Source organism: Liolophura sinensis, chromosome 10, assembly GCF_032854445.1.
Source record: "Liolophura sinensis isolate JHLJ2023 chromosome 10, CUHK_Ljap_v2, whole genome shotgun sequence".
NCBI lineage: Eukaryota > Metazoa > Mollusca > Polyplacophora > Chitonida > Chitonidae > Liolophura > Liolophura sinensis.
In genome coordinates, this window is record NC_088304.1 from 15,043,986 (window position 1) to 15,065,217 (window position 21,232).

At 39.4% G+C, this 21,232-nt stretch overlaps 1 protein-coding gene across 2 annotated transcripts in view; it reads right to left on the reverse strand.

The window, feature by feature from the left end:
* LOC135476263 (autism susceptibility gene 2 protein homolog) overlaps positions 1–21,232 on the reverse strand; it is a 181,887-nt gene that overhangs the window by 88,179 nt on the left and 72,476 nt on the right. For both annotated transcript variants that reach the window (XM_064756237.1, XM_064756236.1), the window contains exon 2: positions 19,024–19,182. In XM_064756237.1, the coding sequence (XP_064612307.1) occupies positions 19,024–19,182 (159 nt within the window). The remainder of the gene's footprint in view (positions 1–19,023; positions 19,183–21,232) is intronic.

A 21,232-nucleotide genomic window follows, 5' to 3' on the forward strand; every position in this document is an offset into this window, starting at 1 on the left:
CCCTTCCAAATATTTACCTTCCTCAACTCCTGCACAATCAACTGTTTGCATTGTTGCAGACAAAAACCCTTATGCAAATGTAGTTTGATTGCCTTCATGTTCACCTTTCTTTGAAGAAAACAAATCACAAAAAGATATAAATATTGCTCTGTTGTCATTCAAAGATGACCTGGAATCTTCCAAATCGATCATTTCCCTTACCAAATTTGACCTTGCAGTGCCCTTGAAAAGTCAACCCATTTTTAATGAAGAAATCTATGTGTCAATTTAAATCACATTTGACTGCATTTATAATATGGTCACAATAATGCAACTAATGTGAAATTTCTTGCCCTAAAAAGGGCCAAAAGAGCACGACAGGATAATGTCACATGGTAATGTCATAAGGCACATAAACTCAACTCCAAGAGAGTTGGTAAAATTTGTGCGTCGTGTAAATCTATTTTCCATGCTTTCACTTTTGGTTCAATTCCTTTTTATTCTTATTCTCTACAGGTCTTGAATCCATGACAGATTCTTGGATAAACTGCTGAACTGTTCATCCTGTGAAAGGAATGCCAACCAGATCTTGTCAACAACTGCAATACACTCGATTCAAATGTACACAAATGACAAATGGCATACTGTCACAAAAACTATTGAGAGTCCAGACATGTACCTTGTGCAACAATGCTGTATTCCCTACCACCATTCAGTATATCGCTTACCTTCATTAGCACAAAGGTACAAGTCCCTTCCATTTTGTCCTCTCCAGTAAGACGCAGACAGGAGAGAGAAATGGAACGCCTTCACTTGAGTAGTGACAGTACAGTGTGAGGAGAGGAGCAGACCCCAAGCGTGGCCTGTCCTTTTTATTAATTAGAAAGCTTAGGCAATTACGGCGAGAGCCTCTTACTGGGTCAAGATAATGGATAGGATATTGATCCATGTCTGTGTTTAGCTCCTTAGGGCCTCGGTGGTTGCCCAAGGCGCCGTGCGCGGAGTGGCATTTCCTCTGCGCCTCCACCAAAAGGAATTGTCTCACAGAGGCAGACGACGGTTTGTCTAACCTTCGTACGCTGCTCGGCAGATTACCACATCTATGTCTGATCATCAGTCACTTGGGGCGGTCGGGGAAAACAGATTAACCTGCCCAACCTGGAAGAGGCCCACAGGTCCCTATGGTGTTTTAGTCATCTGCTCAAGCGACACGATGAGGTCATTAAAAAGTTGTGTATCAGACGTAAATAACAAAATATACATACTAACAAGTACATGTATTTAAGGCTTTTGCATCAATACCAAGACAAAAATGTGGTAATCACAAGGGGAGGATCTTGGAGCAATTCCATCCAGATCCAAAATCCAAAAAGGACAGAGAAAAAAAAGAAAAAAGAATCATCCTATATACTACTACACAGAAACAGCATTGCAAAATAAAGCCAATAAGGATTAACAAAATAAAATAAACAACTCATTTCAATGATTTAAATCACTCTATTATGAATGTGATTTGTCCTGTAATTAGTGTTAAATGCCAAGATTCAGCCACTGAATTTTGTGATGCTTGAATTGGAAATTACATGTACATATAGTTACCTTGTATAAAGCCTTCATCAACAGTCAAATGATCAAGATACATGAGGAGAGTAGAACACATCCCTGATCGAAAAAAAAGCTCAAATTTACAGAGATTAGATCATTTTTTCAGTAGAAATTATAAACAGTCACATCAGCTGAGGCCTAAGAAGTGCCTATAATCTGGAAGCATCCCTTTCTTCAACTTGACTGCACTCTAGCACCTCTCAGTCTGTGATCAGGCTGGCAATCCACCATTTCACCCAAGACTCCTCATGGTTTATCTGGCCGATCTTGACCCAGATAAAACACACTCTGCTCACAGCTATTATTACACTGTCTAGCTTTCCTGGAACAAAGGTGTTTAATATCATAAAGTCTGCTTTCCCAGCGGAGAAATAACCTCCGCGGACATCAGCAAAGATCAATTACGCTTTTTCATCGGACAAGATGGCGGCTCCCTGTGGAATGGTTTCCGGAAAAGTCCATTATTGGGTGTAAAAATGCTGGTTGTGGGCATCATCAAGAGGCTAAGAACTGAAGACAATTTCCTACGAGCCAGTCTCTGGGAGGAAACAATAAACCATCATCTAAGGAGTCTACTCATTCCTCAGGGTCACCAGGACAACACCAGCAACAAATTTCTCAACATCGAAGGCTAAATTTTACACTTGACCCAGGATCCATATTAACTTACTGCAAGAATGACTGATGGTATCCCTGATTATCACATAATTTTTTTTTTATAGGACTTCTTTAAAACTACCATTATTTGAATGTCAAAGAACTTCTTCAGGTCCTTTGCAATTCTCTCTTCTCACTATACTCATTTGTGTTAAGGGAATATGTTTTACAAGAAGGACTTTTATAAGTAATGTAACAAACCATTAGTGAAGCAGCTTTCATGATTTCCTTATACATACACATGTATCGCACAAATGATGCCTTGTGAAAGGTTGGTCTCAGTGCCAAAGTGCTTACAGGGCTTCCTCACAAGAGCACTGTGCTGAAGACATAATACAACAAATATATCCCACCTAAATACCGGGTGTTGACACCAGTACTTGGCCTGTTGCCTTACCCGGAGTGGCAAGTCAAAGCTACACTAGGTAATTCTTAACCAATGACTGACGTCTAACATATTGCGATTAACATCTCAACATATTGGTTTACCTAATTCTGCTTAAGCCATGGTGCTAGAGGGCTTGTTAATTTGCTATCATTACAGCATTTTACATGAAAAGTTGGAATAAAACTCGCATCGAAATAAACTGACAAGAGGTCATATTTCACTGGTTAGGAGCAACCAATTGTCAACTGTCTTTACTGCTATAGTTTTACTCTCTATGCTGCATTATATGTCAAGAAACAGTGCTAAAATGATATGGGGCCTTCGTGGCCGAGGAGTTAGCACGCCAGTGCAGTGCAATGACCTGGGAGCCTTCCACCAATGCATTGCCGGGAGACCAAGTCCAGCTCATGTTGGTTTCCTAACATAAAACACCAATCAAATAGATAAATAAATAAATAAATAAATAGAACGATATACAAAACCTGTATGACACCCAGATTGATTTTATCAGCATCAAGAAGTAGAAGGTTTTAAATGATCTCCTGCAAGTATAACATGCCACAGTACGCTTTCATACAGCAAAAGCTTGTCTCATTAGCTAAAACATACCTGAAATTTTATCCGCAGTGACTGTCAGGGTCACAAATAACAGCTTGCTTGAGAAAAAAGTCGAAAATTAATAGTACAAGTCTAACAGTTTTCCTCAGTTATTCTTCATCAAGACAACATGTCTACAGTGTGATGGTCAAAACAACTGAACTACAGTCTAAGCATTGCTAGTCCTTCACAGAATTACAATCTTATAGCAGAATCATAATATGAAATTTTCCTTCATATCAGCCAATCAAATTCCAGGTTTTAATGCCGTCAGTGGAAAGGGCTTTGTGATGATCACTTTGCATTTACCGGATAATTATCATATTCTTGTAAACACTCAAAGCAGGTACACTGTTGAGGTTAAGCTGTGTTGAAGTTGCAATAGCCATTAAGGTAATTCTTTTTGTCCCAACAGTTGTCAGAGAAAACAATTATGCTTTTAAACATTCAGCACTGTTCACAGATTCTAAAGCAATAAAGCAACAAAGATGCAATTTACTCTCCATGCCTATATAACGAAATCGTAATCAATAAAAACAAGCCCGGATTATTTTTCCGTCAGCCTTTCTGACAGAAAGTTTTCCCTGTCGCTAATGCATCCGAAGAGTTCAATAAACTGCATTCAAGCCTTGTATAAATGGAACCAAACAAGGATACTACTGAACAAAGATTATATATTAAACAGAGTTGTGATGTGCATTATGTGGACACTGATATGAACTGTCATCTGAACAACACAAAACCTGATGCAAATCCTATTCACTGTTTAATCCCTGGGCAGTTTGACAGGGCAGGGTAAGTGGTAAGTACAATCAAGGCTGAAATAATGGCTTTACTTGGTTGACAAATGTCAACTCCGCCAGGTAAATTAGTGTACAAACAGGTCAACAGGCGAATGAGCGTCAGATAATCCCTGCGATCTCACCTTTAGCAGGTAAGACCATTGATTCCTTGTGAAATCACCCAGCTTTTAAATGCTCTGTCCACAAAAGCCTTCCTATGTCACCAACACTATATCAAATTGCTTTTAATTGCTTCTAATTTCCTGGGACAGACAGAGGCCCTGGGGGCTGCAGTCAGCCCAAAAGGACAACAGATCAATGTGGGTGAACAAAGCAGGTGGAGGACAGGAGTAAAACCTTTAGCAGCCTGGGCCCCTTAAGAGCTCTTCAGGTAGGGGACTGTCAGGAAGAGAGGAGAGTCGTCGGATGAGCGGTATTGACCTTCTGTAAAGCCAATATTATTCCCTGGCTGTTGTATGGGACACTTCAAGTATTGGCGCATGGGAGCAGGCCTCACGATTGTTATCCGTCAAGAACTTCTGGTTGTTTTGGTGAAATCTAATTCTGTTGCGGACAGACAGGAAGGCCTGTCAAGTCGTGGACAAATACAGGGGACCTCATCAGAGCTATTATGGAGTTTTTCACCTGACTGTCATTGAGATAGAGACAAACACAAGCACACCTAGTCCTCTGTGATGTCCCATCAAATCCGCCTCGCTACTAATAATTGAACAGTGAAGCCTATTAGTTGTTCATGCTACTCTGTATTAGTCCGGCTATTTACTTTGTTAGCAACAGAACTTCCAGTCGCTTAGCACGCCTGATCGTCCGCAACTGCTGAGTGGAAAATATGGTCGAGTAATCCGAATGGTTATTGTGATACCGCCATCGACCCGGCGTTCCCTGTGGCACATTAGCCCGTAAAAGTACCAATCTACGATGGCAATTGTTCTCTCCTCCTATCAAATTTCTTGCCTGTATCCCAAGCAGAGAATGATGCCATTGTGATGGAAATAACAATCAAACATCACGCTAAATTAAAGAATTGCTGAGGCAAAGGAAACTCACAATGGAAGTCAAATATTGGTCAAATGCATAAAAACGTCACTTCAATCAGATGTTAGTGTTTGATAAGCTGGTGACATAGCTAATATGCAGTTATCTGCTGGTTTCACTGATCAGAGAATATAAGTCTAGCACATCACAAAGCAATTCTAAATGCCATAAAAAAGTGACAAGACACAATTGCTGGGACTTGAGAGGGAAGGGAAGCATGTATATGTGGAGCCGGTTTGTTAACAAAAAAATGAAAGACTCCCACATGCTTTCCTGTCCGTGAAAGCATTAGAGGCATTGTAGTTATCTGAACAAATATCTGCTGGGACATGAAAGCATTGTGACAATATGACAAATGAGCCGAAAGAAACAAGCGAACAGTATTTGTTTAATAATGAAGTGCCTCCTAACTTTAAGCAAGGCCATTATAGTTCATGGTTCCATGGAACTTTGCCACAATAAATAATGCAGCCAAACAAATTCGTCTCTCGTGCCTCACAAGGAAATGGTATGCATTTTCACTTTCATGAATGTGTAAGTTAACTTATAAAGCAAGCTCTTCCCTCACCAGTCAATTTCTAGCCCACTCAGAAATATTGACCTGGTTGGCGCAACTCATTAACAAGAGATGAAAACAGCCAAATCCCATGTTGATGCCAGTAACTGTCATGTACCGTACATACTAAATATATATCCATGGCAACAAATGTCAGGAATACATAACATGGCCATGGAAACAAACTGCATGTTTATGAGGCAACATATGTCATGAATGCATTCTTGACAAAGTGATGGCACTATACCATAACCATACTGGCAACATGTCATTCTGAAGAGATGACATGACCAGGTATCTGGTTATCCTAAGTTCTAAAAGGGGGATGGGGAGTGGGATGTGTGTGGGGGGAAAGGGGAGAGAGTAATACAAACATATCTCATCTTACTGTAAGAATATCAGTTTGTCATATGAAACAAAGAGGTTACCATGAAACACCATACCCCATTTTGGACCAGCTGAGTATCAAGATCTATCAGAAAGTACAAACATGATCTGATCCTTGATGACCAGTTAAGAGAGGGCTTACTAGGCAATTGCTCTCGCCAAGCTACCATGGTCTGACAAGAGACATAATTCCTTATGTCCCCTGTCATTCTCCTGAAGTTTCACTGTACCTATAGGTACCACTGAGCTTTCACTGTGACAGGCCTAAAATTGGATAGCACAATATCCTATTGTAGGAGCCCTGCTGAAGCAGCAAAGCTTTCCATGCTGTAACAAGACCTGGGTTTACGGCTGGATGGCGCAGATGACGGGATAAATCTGCCTAATCCCTCAGCTAAATCCCACAATATCTCCTTGAGGGAGGCCGGATAACACGTCAATCCTTAGGCTGCCCAAGAAGGACATTAAACTAAACCTTTTGACGACCAATCTCTTGTCTTTTGTCTCAGCGATATGTTTTCCCTGCCCACGTAGCCATGGTTGCTACGGGGCTAGTTTTACAAACACCTAATCAAAACTCTGGACAAATGCCAGGAGCAGTCACACACAGTGAAGGGCCTCTTCAAGAAATGTATCAGAAACCTAATCCTCAAATCAAACTTAAATGTAGCTTTCTACTCTTAGAAATTGGAAGAATTACTTGGTTGTCAATCTTTATTGCCCATCCTGTTTTACCATGTAACATATATTATTCCTACAGCCTTTTTTTATGAAAATATTTCCCAGCAAGAAATGGGAAATGTACAGTAGAAATTTAGAAACAAAATTTGATAACAGCTGACAATTTACAACAAACTTAGTTGTCAAACTGTCTGAATTGCTGAACTGAAATTCTTCTTTGGCATGAAGGGATAACTGAAAAAGCCTTAAAAGATAAAAGGAATGATCGAACTAGGAGATGAATTTCATTTGCACCAATTTTTTCTTCACTTGTCCCACATGTAACTAGCAACTTGCCAATGTCCATTCAATAGTTGTACATGAATATGAGCAAATGAAGTTTAGAGCAGTTCAAAGGAATCTTCTCATAGTAGCGAGGTTAATAACCTTAAAGGAAAAGACTTCTAAAAATCGAAGTAGGCTTCACTAAATAGACCACATAAAACTATGCATTTATTTTTTTAGATTTTATTGAAAAGAGTTAAAGGCGCTCAAACATTTGAATTCTAATGTAGGTTTTATGGGCTAGACTATCAGGGGTGAGAAACTCTGATGTCAAATGAATTTTATCCAACTCTAATCACAGCCCTGAGTGTTGGAATAGCTCTTTTTACCCATGACTAAACGATTACTGTAATAATGTTCACAAAATTCCTTCTTTCTGATGAACATCAGGAAAAAAAAGGTGACGTGACGTCAGAGTTCCCAGATACAGTCAGTATGGCTCATAAACCCCACCATTATATTGAAATATTTGACTCCCTTACAACTTTTCTTTTAAATTTAAAAAAATAAATGAAAGTATTTTTATGCATAGTTTTCAGTTGTCTGTATGATGAACCTTACTTCATATTTTAGTTTTCTTTTACTTTAAATGAATGATCAAACCCAGCAAACATCTGAATTTTAGCGTTTCCACATGCATGAAATCATGAGTTGTACATGATCCACAAAAATGTTCACACACTGTACACAGAGTTAAGAGGATGGCAGCATTTGCAGCTCTTGATTTCAGGACTAAACTCTGGGCTCAATCAATGCAGATAAAAAAATAATTTCAGTTTTTCTGTAGGTGATTAATAACTCATCTGCCTATCACCTATTTTTTACTATCCTGTAATATATACTGCTTGCATCCTAAAAGTTCCTCCCAAAAAGTGCATTTTTTTTCTTTTAGGAAATACATACATTCTTACTTTGAGTGCTAAAGCTTTCATCCGTTAAGCCGGATCTCCTCATAATTTCAAAAACAAACGACCCAACCACCTAGAATCATGCAAAATGGGTTAAGTAGTCAAGGACAACTTGACAACTAAAATACTTCAAATTTTGTGTAACGACATGGTGTTGATAATGTTTAGATAATTCCACACATCTTTACCCTGCAAGAACTGTGTTCCTGACAGTGTAATGATTCACAAACTGTACTAGAATTTCAGCCTTTCTTTGCTAGCTACATCTTTTTGCCGAAAAGAACAGATCTTCTACAACGAAAAGACAATTCTTGCCAGTGCTGATCTTCGGCTGGTAGGGACACTTCTGTTGGCAAACACAGCAGCTCTTTGAAGGCCTGTCAGCTTCTGTTGGCCAGTATACTATTCGGTCATCAAGACATTTCTCTTTTTATGATATAAACCAAGCTATAAAGATACATACACATAAATTGTTCATAAACTTTCCCTGCTTGGAAAGAAATTCTCTGGAAAGGTTCTTCTACAAACGAAAAGACAATTCTTGCCTGTGCTGATCTTCGGCTGGTAGGGACACTTCTGTTGGCAAGCACAGCGGCTCTTTGAAGGCCTGTCAGCTTCTGTTGGCCAGTCTACTGTGGTGCCGCCAGATTACATTATTTCCTAATCCACATCAACTGTCTGCATCTCAATTCAGGGCCAACCTGTCATATTACCCTCACCCCATCACCACCTTCTAACTGGGTAACTTGTCTATAATATAGGCGTCTGGAAGTCCATCCATTTCAGGTCTGAGAGGTCAGACTGCCTCCCAGAACCTTCATTGCCATAATGTCTATGATTTGGGGAACTCCATCTAAACTCAGGCCCTGTCCAAGTGACCCCATACAAGTAAACGCAAAGAAAAACTGGCCAAATTCCCACATCATTACAACTTCACATTTTTCACTCCTTGTGTGAGTGAATGCTTGGGGTTAACTTCGTACTCAACAATTTTTCAGTCATATGACGACGAAGGAATCCTTAGGGTGCATGTACGTGTAATATGCCTCCTTGTTGCAGGACGGATTTCCACCGCTCTTTTATTTAGTGCTGCTTCTCTGAGACGACTTACCGAAGGCAAGTAAGCCGCCCCGCCCGAGCCATTATACTGATACAGGTCAACCAGTCGTTGCACTATCCCCCTTCATGCTGAATGCCAAGCGAGGAAGTTACAACTTCCTCTTTTGAAGTCTTAGGTGTGACTCAATCAAGGATTGATCCTGGATCTACTGGTCCCGAAGCGGACGCTCTACCAACTGTGCTATCCGGGCCGGCCTCACTCCTTGAAGTTACTGCAAATCCATCTGAATGGTAACAGCACTGCTACAGTCTAATGACAACATTATTTCTTTATATATTTACTTGATCCAGGTTTTATGCTGTACTCAAAAATATTTCACTTATACGACCCCAGTCAGCATTATGGTGGGAGGAAAACAGACAGAGCCCGGGAGAGACCCACCACAATATGGCAGACATATCTCTGCACATAACAAAACAAATAATAGATAATACCCTAAACATCATAGTGATATCTAATCTGAAAAGATACCTAATAATTTGAACAGACATGTAAACACGTGTAATAAAAATTTTAATTTTATTCCATTTTTTGATTTTAAAAATTGGGGATGCCTTACCACCAAACAAAAAGAAATCCTCAAAAGCTGTAAGATTTTTTGTTGCTAGACACATGTATTATTAATCCTAACTCAAGTGCAGATACATGATATACATGTACTTGCCTGGAAGTTTCAGAGGGAATGTTTTTTTTGGGGGGGGGGGGGAGGGACTGGCTTAGATTAACAAAAGTACACTTTTTGAAGAGCCCTCACCTCGGTCATCCCAGCCAAGACATTTCTCTGTTTATGATATAAACCAAGCTATAAAGATATATACACACAAATTGTTCATAAACATTCCCTGCTTTTAGGGAAGTGACAGCTATGAATTGTGTATGACAACAATCTTGTGACAGTGTTGCTGTGATAGTCTAACAGCCTTCTCCCCTTGTGGTCTCTACCCCACCAGCTGTCAAGTGTTCAGGGTGAGGAGATAAGATAACACCTTGGCCTTTATGGAAGGTATGCAGTACCAGGCAGAGTTACAGCACATAGATCTCCACAGGAAAACTTTCTGATTACACTGTGGGAGGACTACTCACCCTGGCTGTATACAGTTACAAATTCCCTTGTCACTATGAGATATGGTGCTTACCGCTGATACTATAAACCCACTTGAGTTTGACAAGCTGTTCACCACAGGGTATGACAACTCCCTGGCGTTGATCGGTTCAGGTAATGACCCCACACAATAGACACTTACTGACGTGATCACTGGTATCAGTTCCCCAACTGACACCATCGGGGAGAAAGGTCTGTCACCCTGAACCTACACCACCCTATTTCTTACACTTTCAAATATTCATAAAATCTATTCATAACTCCACGAATCCGTTATTAGCACCCAATTCTCCCGTGATTTAGTTCTCAATTTACCTGATGTTCAAACTGGATTTGCTATCCACATCAAGACATTATTACCTTCAAATTTTAATGCTTCTACTGCATATTATTGTACCCACTACTAGAGCAAATGAAAAGGCAAAAACATAACCTGCAGAACGGTCATAAATATTTGACTAATTCATATTTTTAAGAAACATGAAAAAAAAAGAGAGGGAACACCACAGGTTTCATTATCAGAAGTGTTAAAAAAAAAAGACTTTACCGGAGCAGTTACAGTCATCTAGAGCTCCATCATACATGTCTTTATTTTACCCTTTACAGATAAAATTAAGTACTGTAATTAATTTACCTAAAGTTAGCCCTATAAAAATGTACTTTCATGAGTACAAAAGACCTTAAAATGATACTTTTGATGGCCACACCAAAGTTTTTCTGATAAGAACTTCAGGAAAACCTTTTAAATGGCCCTATAAAGTAAATGAATCAATTAGAATCAAGCAGAGAATATCATCTGACAAATTTACAATTCTGGTGAACACCAGCGCAGCACAGTGACCAAAGAGACTTTCATCTATGCAACCAGTGTGAGTTCAAGACAACTCATGCTGGCTTTCTCTCCAGCCATATGTGGGAAGATCTGTCAACAACCTGCAGATGGTTGTAAGTCCCCACCCCGAGCTCTGCCCAGTTTCCTTCCCACCATTATGCTGGCCACCCTCGTATAAGTGAAATATTCTTAAGTATAGCGTAAAACGCCAATCACATAAATAACTACAACTCTGGTGTACATACATGTGCCTAAAATACTACACCTGATAACTTCTACCTATCCCCCCCTCCCCACTTCCCTCTTGAACACCTGCTTGTTAGTGCAAAACACCTGTGGAAAATATCACATCTGTCCTTATACGTACCCTACAGAGCAGACTACCCACTCATATGCACAATGATCGCAATGCATTCAAAGGCAATTCACCTGTGTATAAGTGTATAACATTAGCTCACTTATCATCCATGTGCAAACTGTGAAAGCCAACAAACACAGCAGTCATACTTTTGGTCTGGTGTCAATATTTATTTATTTATTTGATTGGTTTTTTATGCCGTACTCAAGAATATTTCACTTATACAATGCGAGCCAGCATTATGGTGGGAGGAAATCGGGCAGAGCCCGGAGGAAACAGGTTGCCGACAGACCTTCCCACTTACGGCCGGAGAGGAAGCAAGCATGAGCTGGACTTGAACATTGGTGAGAGGCTTCTGGGTCACTACGCTGCGCTTGCGCGCTAACCAACTGAGCAACGGAGGCCCCCTGGTGTCAATAGGATGTAATTCATTCAGCAGGAAAGCAATCACACGGTGAAAATTAATGCCAACAGTTTTATCAATTTATTTGATTGGAGTTTCACGATGTACTCAAGAATGTTTTACTTACACGACAGCAGCCCGTATAATGATGGCAGGAAACCCAGGATCATCCACAGGTTGCTCACAAACCTTTCAATGTGACAGCCCGATGTTGAAAATTTATCAAACAACGGCTCAGTGAAACTCTTCAGTCAAATTCCTCGTTTCAATACCCTACTAACTGAAGAAAGTCTACTTCATTTATTTTTTTTTTTAATTTTTAGGAAGGAAACACCAGCAACTTCCATGTACATATCTTAAAATGAAATCAGAAGAAAAGCGGTGAAAGTTCCTTTGATAAAAAGGACAATTTACTTTGCCCTTTGTGAAAAGAAAATGGGTAAATCTAAGCCAGAATAAAGGTGACGAAGCCTAGTAATTCCTTTCCTGCCAAGAGGGCAAAAATTGAACAGGGTTATTTTCATCGGGCTGTTTGTAATGCAAACAAGGCATCGGCTACAAAGAGAGGTGCCCAATATCATTCGTTAGATTCTAGTTACACGTCAAAAGGGGGATAATTCAGCTTTGATGAAGAGAGACGAGGTCAAACGTTTTATCTGCGTGAAAAAAAAATAAATCTTTTGAAATTGCAGTGCTTTTCCCGGGTTAGCAACAATATCTGAGGAATAAATCTTCAGAGCTGATCAAAGGGCGATTAATTCGCAGCAACGTCAGCGTAGACAGATAAAAAGAGGAGGGAGGAAGGAATAATTGTATCAGCAAGCTGCGCCGTATACAATTGCATCTAATTTGGTTGACTTATCAGAGAAATATCATTAGTGGAAACAAGCTAATGAAAAACTAACTGCGAACAGCAAATATGGGTAAATGGATGTGGCAGGCGAGAGACAGAAGATCTTGCCGGGCATAGAGGATTGGTGGTTCCGCAGTGGTAACCAGATTCCCAGACGACAATGGCATCGCCGTGACAACCAATGGGCTAAAACTGCTCCGTTAATTCTGCCTCGGCATCCAGACGGGTGAGTAAATTAGATCTTCACGAATTCCTGAAGAAGGAAGGGACTTTTCGAAACCGCTTAGGTTCAGGGTGCCGCCTTCCGAGTGAAACAAGGTCGCTTACAAATCACAGCAGCAGCACGCCCAGCGGCGACACACGTGACCAAGCTAAGGAATTGATCGTGCCGACCGAAACAATGGCCAACGGAAACCCGCCAAGTTGCGTGATCGGCTTGCAAAAGAGTTGAAAAAATATTGGAGCTTACCATTGTTCCAGAGCTTCCAATAAAGGTAAAGAATGGTCATAAGACAGTTTCTGATCTATAGACATAGTAAATGCCAACTGCATTTATCCCTCAAGAACGTCTTTGAATCCACTGTCTACAGCAGTACACAGCCTCCATTATATGCCATTTACCTCTGTTACTTTAGCAGCTGCTTTACTGAATCTTCTTTCTCACAAAGGGACTAATTATTCGACCTAAAGCCTCTGGCACTTTCACCACACCTGATACAATGGTATGTGTATGTGAACGGTTTGCATTAAAGGGGCTGTCAGTCTAACTTCTGAGGTGTATGAGAGAGAACGACAGGACGAGACAGACAGAAAAATGAATGTAATCGTGTTCACAAATCCTGGGAGCAGAACTAACCTAGTTTAGTGTCAAAGCCTTTCAGTGGTAAAGAAAGATGAAATGTTAAAAAAAAAAAAAGACAGACAATCTGGATTGTTTTTCTAAAATAAATATCAATTTTGTGACATAGCAAAGAGGTCATATTGAGTGGGAAGTTTTTCTGCTGATTGCCCTTCCGCCTGGCAGATGGGCCTTGCCAGAACCCTTTATATCGTTGTTTGGGAACATGCTCCATGCTTACAGAGAGGAGTTTGAAGAAACAAAAAAAAAAAAAAAGAAAACTCAGGTAAGATAAAATGATGAAGGACATAACAGTTCTTTCAGTTTTGGACTGACTTACACGTACTTTGCCAAACATTTCCTTTCCCTCAATCCTTAAACCGGAAGCTTTTCGTCAGATCTACAACAGCTACAATGCGCTGAATTTTCATTAACAGCTTTCACTAGGTAACTACCACGCCATATCTCTTTCAAGGGGGTGGGGGGTGGGGGGTCAGCGTACAGCGGTAGTAAATCAGGTCAAAAGCGTGTGTCTAAGGCCAGATGATAACACCTTACAGTCGGATCATGTAACTGTTGGCATCGTGACTCACGGCAGAGTAACATTCCACATGTAAAGGTAACCATTTCAGGTTTTCACCTTTAACGACCAGGTGAGAAGATAATGATGATGCATATACATGTACTCTGTTCTCTACACAATCACTATCAGACAACACGTGGTGCACTAAGCAAACATCTGTCATCTCAAGATAAGATCTGAATTAGGGTATATACTGTTTCTACTAGGCCAAATCCTTACACCTCCCAGCACATGCTGGAAACCACATGAGCATGCAATCATAGCCATGTCACAGTATTTGCCGTTGCTAGCCTTTTATTTCTTTGACCCTAACGGTATGTCAGTATTATTCTCTCTTGACATGCGAAATCTTTAACATAACAACGTATAGTACAGCATTACAATTTCATGCAAACCCTGCAGCAATTTAGGGGGTTTTTATGTTTTGCTTTTTTGGCAAATTGTCTTACAAACAATGCTGACAATTAAAATTCTGAAATCTTTTATTAATTATCTAATGGTCTTATATTTGCAATTAATTTGCTTCATTATACTTGCTACAGCATTTCAGGAAAGGCCCAAACCATTTTCTTCAAAAGGACAATATTTTCTTTTCGAGAACTCTTTCAAATCCTTCTGCTGACCTATGCTCTACCCCTCACAAAGTGGCTGTTCATAAAAAAAAAAATATATATCTACCCTCAAAAACTAAACACGCCTTCCTTAAAACGGTGTTTATACACTCAGAAAATCTAACACGCTAACCTTTAATCAGGGTCGCTCTGAGTTCAAGTCCTTACAAATACTTACAAATAATCCCCCATCCAATTTCTCTCACTAAACTGTGCAAATATGTCTTATATGTCGAATCAATATACTTTTGATTCGTTTTTTTTTTCTCGCAAATCTGGCCAATACTAAAGCTCACACTTTGACTAATGGAGTTCTCCTTTTTGTCCAGCATGGGTTTTCTCTTCTATTAACTGCTGCAGGCACTTAAATTCCTCTTGGGTAAGTTACGGACACATCGTCAGATCGAGACAGCATGATGAGCCAGGCGGGAGTTGACACGCATTGTTTATCAAGTTGGGTTTAATCCCTAGTGGCTGATGCTATGGCAAACACCTCGCCAAAGGCAGGATATGCTGTCTTCTCAGCCAGAGATCTTGTTAGAAATGTGCAATTTTTATAGGACAATCCAAAGAAGCTTTTCACACATTTAAAAGCTTTTCTTTCGCATTCTTTTTTTTCTTGGTTTACTTAGCAGTTTGTTCTTGTTTTTAAGTCACACACTGTACCAAGTCACCTTAAAATCTCATAAAATAAGGCAGCAAGTGTGACACCTCGGCACACCCTTCACAATATGCCTGACGACATCAAAGAAACCCTTCCACTCTCAGCACCATTCAAACAGTTCTATACTTAACCTCAAAACACCCAAACTCTTTAGCTCTTCACATCTGAACTTTGATGGCGTTAAATGAGAGAAAAAAAAATAAAGAAAAGACTAGGAAAAAAAAAACTTTAGTGACTCATTTCTAGAACCAATCAACATGTATGTAACTAAAAAGCTACACATTTTTTACTGTACATTAGCACTTCTTGCAGCTGAATATAGAGGATAACCAACATCAATGCCTTATATTTATCCCTAAACCGGTTTCAATGGAAACTTGACACAGCCAAGTCTCTTTCATCCTCAAAAATGTGTTACAGCTGACACTGTCAAAGATTACACTCCCCAGGAGTATTTCCACGTCAACAAACTCAAGTACAACTGTAAATACTACAGGCTACTAAAAGAAAATATCAGCACCAAAAAACAAAACAAAACACCTACTCCATTAACAACAATTTCCATATAAAATTATTCCTGATAAAAAGTAAAAACAAAACAAGTCAAAGAGTTTTGAGTTAGATTAATCTCCACTAAGTGGCCTGAAAGGGAAGGGCTAACGAAGGGGAGAGTTGCAAATATATTGCCCCGAATACCACAATAATTTTGAGTCATGAATATATTTGTAGTGTGTTTTTAAACTGTCCAGAAGCCTAATTCAGTAATATGATGGAAATGAGTAGAGGTACATTATAAACTGGTCAGAGGCTGACAGATATACATGGACATATAACTGAAATACACCAGGTAAATCAAGCTGAACAGGAGATGGAATTGATGGCCTATGGTTAGCATTCTCACAGAAAGATGTAAAGCACCATCATCCCCAGTATCACCGAACCTGGCAACGTTGTGCTAAGGATTACTGTGTAGGTATCATAGTGCCAGGCATCACAGAACCAGGCAACACTGTGCTAAGTATCATTGTGTAGGCATCACAGTGCCAGGCATCACAGAACCAGGCAACACTGTGCTAAGTATCACAGTGCCAGGCATCACAGAACCTGGCAACACTGTGCTAAGTATCACTGAGTAGGTATCACAGTGCCAGGCATTATATATCCAGATATCACAGAACCTGGCAACACTGTGCTAAGTATCACCGTGTAGGTGTCATATTGCCAGGCATCTTACAGCCAGGTATCACAGAACCTGGCCACACTGTGCTAAGTTTCACAATGTTGGCATCACGGTGACAAGAATAAAACAGCCAGGCATTGCTTTGCTAAGCATTACTACGTATGTATCATGGTGCCAGGCATCTCACAGCCATGGATCACTAAGCCAGGTAACACAGAGCTAAGCAACAACAGGTCGGCATCACTTTGACAAGCACCATACAGTCTGGCATTGCTGTGCTAAGCATCACTGTGTAAGCATCAGGCATAAGTCATCAATGTGCCGTGCATAACAGTGAAGGCATGGTAGCCTACTGCCAGGCCTTAATTTGCTAAGCTTCATAGTGCCAGGCATCACTGCTCTAGGCATAACTGTACTAAGCATCATACAGCAAAGCATCACTGTATAGGCCTCATAGAGCTACTCATCATATATTCACAGCAAGGCATCACTGAATGTGTAGCTAGACATCATAATAGGCATCACGCATGTACAGCAAATGCTGAAACTCATACAGCTGTGCATCACTGAGCTAAGCATTACAGAGCCAGGCATCATACAGCTAGGCATCACATAAACTGCGTTCTGACAGATAATTAAGTGGTAGAAAGCGTGCGTGCAGATGAGCTTTTTTATTTCATTTACGTCAAATCAGCCTGCAAAACTCAAATCATATCAGGAGACTTCATCTGTAATATTTCCTTTCACAACTACATTTATCCTGCTTAATGACAGAAGAAACGAACGCTAGCCACCGATTTGTCATGGTTTGCCAGGCAGTGACGGGTAGCGCCTTAGAAAGCATATAAAGAAGGCATAGAGACATGATCAATAAACTCTAAACTATACAGGCCTTACCTTCATACAGATCTTGGATGTATCAAATCACACGGCCTATACCTTAGTTCAGAGCCACACAATAATAGCATTCAAACGTGGTCTGAAGAACTGGCAGAAGCCAGCACAGATTGAGTCTATCCAATACACAAACAAGAAGCGAATCCTCGAGCTGACAGTGTCAAGTTCACTCAAGTCTGTGGCTCACAGCACTCACACTGGATTTACTGCCAGCAGCGCCATCTGGTGGCTTATCATCACAGGGAGTGTAAAGAACTTGTAACAGACTAAGGGAGTGAACCAAGTCTAGATTAAATGCCATAATAACAAGGTGCCAATTGTGCATGCGTTGCTTTATGCTGGAGCACACAGTATTGTCATAAAGATTTACACTATTATTATCAACCTAAGTGTATGCGCAATGTCAACTACACAAATTACATACATCTTGACCTAAACTTAAGATTAAAAATTTCATTAAAAGGGGTAAAAGAAAAGCCTACAATTCTGGAAAAATAAGTAAATCTATAGAGGCTTTGTTATGACTAATTCCCCAAACTGGCCATATGACAAAAAAATTTTACAAATTTTTTTTTTAAAAGTTTGAAATAAAAAGCTTGAATATTTTCAACAAATTATCATGGGAGTATGTTTACACACAGGTCATATCCAACAGGGACACTGTTGAAGATAACCTCTATAAACATGACAGACATTTGTTGATAAAGGTGAACCGTCAAGGCCAACAGATCTGTCAGTTTTCCCACAATACCCCTGACAAACACTGAGGGATGTTATCAGTAATCCTGTGACATCTGAACCTCAAATAAATATATCCCTCACATCATTTGTTGACTAGATAGTGGCCTAACACAGACCAGAGGTTACATACTATACAGTGTGTATGTCAACACCACCCCACATTCCACCCAACAATTCACAATAGTCCTTCCCCTTATACATGTACTTTTGACAAGTGTAAGCTATTTGAAACAAGTAAATATTCCTGAAATACAAAAACATTTAAACTGCATGTACCAATATATGACAAATATTTCTACATAAAAATGAAAACATTTATAACAGCCTGCACAGTTCTGAAATGCCAAAAAAAAAAAAAAAAAAAAAACAAAAAAAAGATCTAGCCAATTTGCATTACGCATACAGGTAAAAATCACATCATCATCAAAGTCATTCACCTTGTGTACTATGATGAGAAGCTGGTGGATTCTACATGAATGTGTCCATAGGAAATATCAGTATGACGCGTCTGAGGATTCCTTCATCAATTCATCTGACACCACACCAAAGCTTACATGAACCCTAAATGACCATGAATTTCGCCCGTGACTAACTTGCCCATTTTTTTCTGATTCTGAGAGTTCTCTTCATTCAATGAACATGTTTTGAGGTTTGCTTGGAACATGGGATAATATTCTACTGGAAAATTGTACGTTTCAACACCGAAAATAATATTTTGGGACATTTATTTGCCTCTGGAAATGCACTTTTGTGGGCGAAATTTTAGGTCATTTTGGGTAAGTATATTTCATCCATTCTACAGTGTTGAGTCTCGTGCGGTAAGGAAACCAGGGAACCTTTTGGCAAGTAACTGATGAACGTTCTCACGATAAGCTCTTGTCGACAACTGACAATTGTCAGCAAGACAATTGCATCACCTACCTTCTTCCCTTTCTTCTTGTTCTGCTTCTGCTTCTCCTTCGACAAGGTCGAGTTCCGGGCTTTGTTTGGCTGCTCAGACGACTTGCAGTTGACATCATTCTGTAACGTGGAGCCCTTCTTTGGCAAATTGTTGACATTGTTCTTAGGCTTGATGGAATTCTGCAACAACAACAGCAACATGGAAACAATTATTTTGTTTGCAGAGAATGTTTGGATACAGTAAAATTAAACTAACATTGACTTATTTTGTATCAGTTATCTGTCACATGCATTGTTTAGTAATTTATTACATTGATTGAAGTTTAAAACCACCCTCAGGAATTTCTCATGTGACGGCTGTCAGATTGAAGGTGGAAGAACAAGATTCCCTGGAGTAAACCCATTTCCTTTTGGCAGGTACCTGACAAAGCCCCAGGGCCCGCGATCACAAAGCAATCTTAGACTTGAGTCAAAATTTCAAATCATTTTAAAACTGCCACTTCTGAAGTACCAAGATCAAAATATTTCTTAACAATGTAAATTCCAGATAATTTATCATAGTAAAGAAATTTCAACTGAATTAACAGAAAGGAATATACCAAATTTAATGACTAAAACTTTGCCTTAAGTCCAAGATTGCTTCATGGACTTCACGGGCCCAGGTGAGACTCAGTTTGATCACACATCCCCATTAGTCAATAATCCCTGAGTCACAGAAAAGTAGCTTGTAACCGTCACAGTTCCACTGTCTAGTGACCATATTCAACTCTATTATTAGTCACCAACGTTTGGTTTCATTCTGATGCGGTTATACTTTGATCAACAACTAACGAGTAAACACCACAAAGATGAAGGATTCCCCATGCAGAAGAAAAATGGGAGATACGCCATTTTGACATCCGTTTGTGACACTTTAAAAGTGTTACTGCCACAACAAACTAGTTTTACTCACTTCTAAAACAAACAAAAAAACAAAAAAAATACATAAATTTCAGTCACTTCAAGGAATACATTTTGCAGAAACATGTTATTCAAAACAAAGTTGGATGAATGTTCTCAAGTTCATAGTGTTTTGACTTCCACAAAGCTAAATGTCAAGAAGGTCGCAAATTTACGTTTTTCAAAGACCCCAGATATCGAAACCGTCACAACAAAACCCTATTTTATCCAGCTTTCATTTGCAAAAATATGAAGATCAAACAAAACGGAGATCAACAGAGTTGCACAATAATGGTGATCTACATTTCTTTGAAGTCTGTTTTTTCCCCTTTGCACACACGCTGATTGATAGAGTACAATACCTCAATGTGGAAAATAAATAATTTGCTAATGGAAAACATGAGTCATTTTTTATGCAAGCTTATTCCTTGGCACTCCTTGAACTGAGAGAGAAAAAAAATAATTCAAAAAGTCTTTACAGTTGTTATTCTCTTATTTTTTTTTTTTATTTATTTATTTATTTTTTTTTTTGTGGTAGTGTGTGTGGTCTGAGAATGTGTCACTTAGCTCAACTAAGATTAAAGATGGTATACAAGGGAGATAACTCCTATGAATTCTAAGAAAAGTAGTTCCGGCAGAGCAGACAAAGTTCCACAGCTGTTTTTTATGATGTCCATGATATATATCAGATTTTTGTTGTCTTAATGATGGATACAAATGAAATTAGTTCTTTATTTATCCAAGTCCATGCACAGAGTAAACATGCACCGCACAATCTCTAAGCAATAACAACAATATTTATGTCAAAGAAAAACCTCCCAAAGAAATGAGGGGAAAAATAGGACATATCCGAATTCCATTACATCGCAGAAATCTTTCCTCTTGAGCGGACATGTAGCTAAGGAGATTTTCTGACAACAGGAGCGGTTTATTTCTGGGCCGCCACTCCGACTTGTTATTGATTATTCCGGGACAATTTATCTGTAACAGTTTGGCAACGGCTCCGGAACTAATCTATCAGAGGAAATACAATCTCTGCCACTACCTCATATCCAGCCCAATCAAGTTGTGACGTGCCGCATAAAGTGATGTGTGAAATACATCAAAATAATTACCAGGAAGACACACGACAAAGACTGCACATAAACTATTGCCAGGCTTGGAAAGAGCGAAAAAAAAAAAATGATAACATTTTATGTATGATTAGAAATTTATTATGGTAAAATTGAAACCCACAGCAACCACCAGAACAAATTATGGTGTAAAAAAAATACTTGCTGATTATATATAT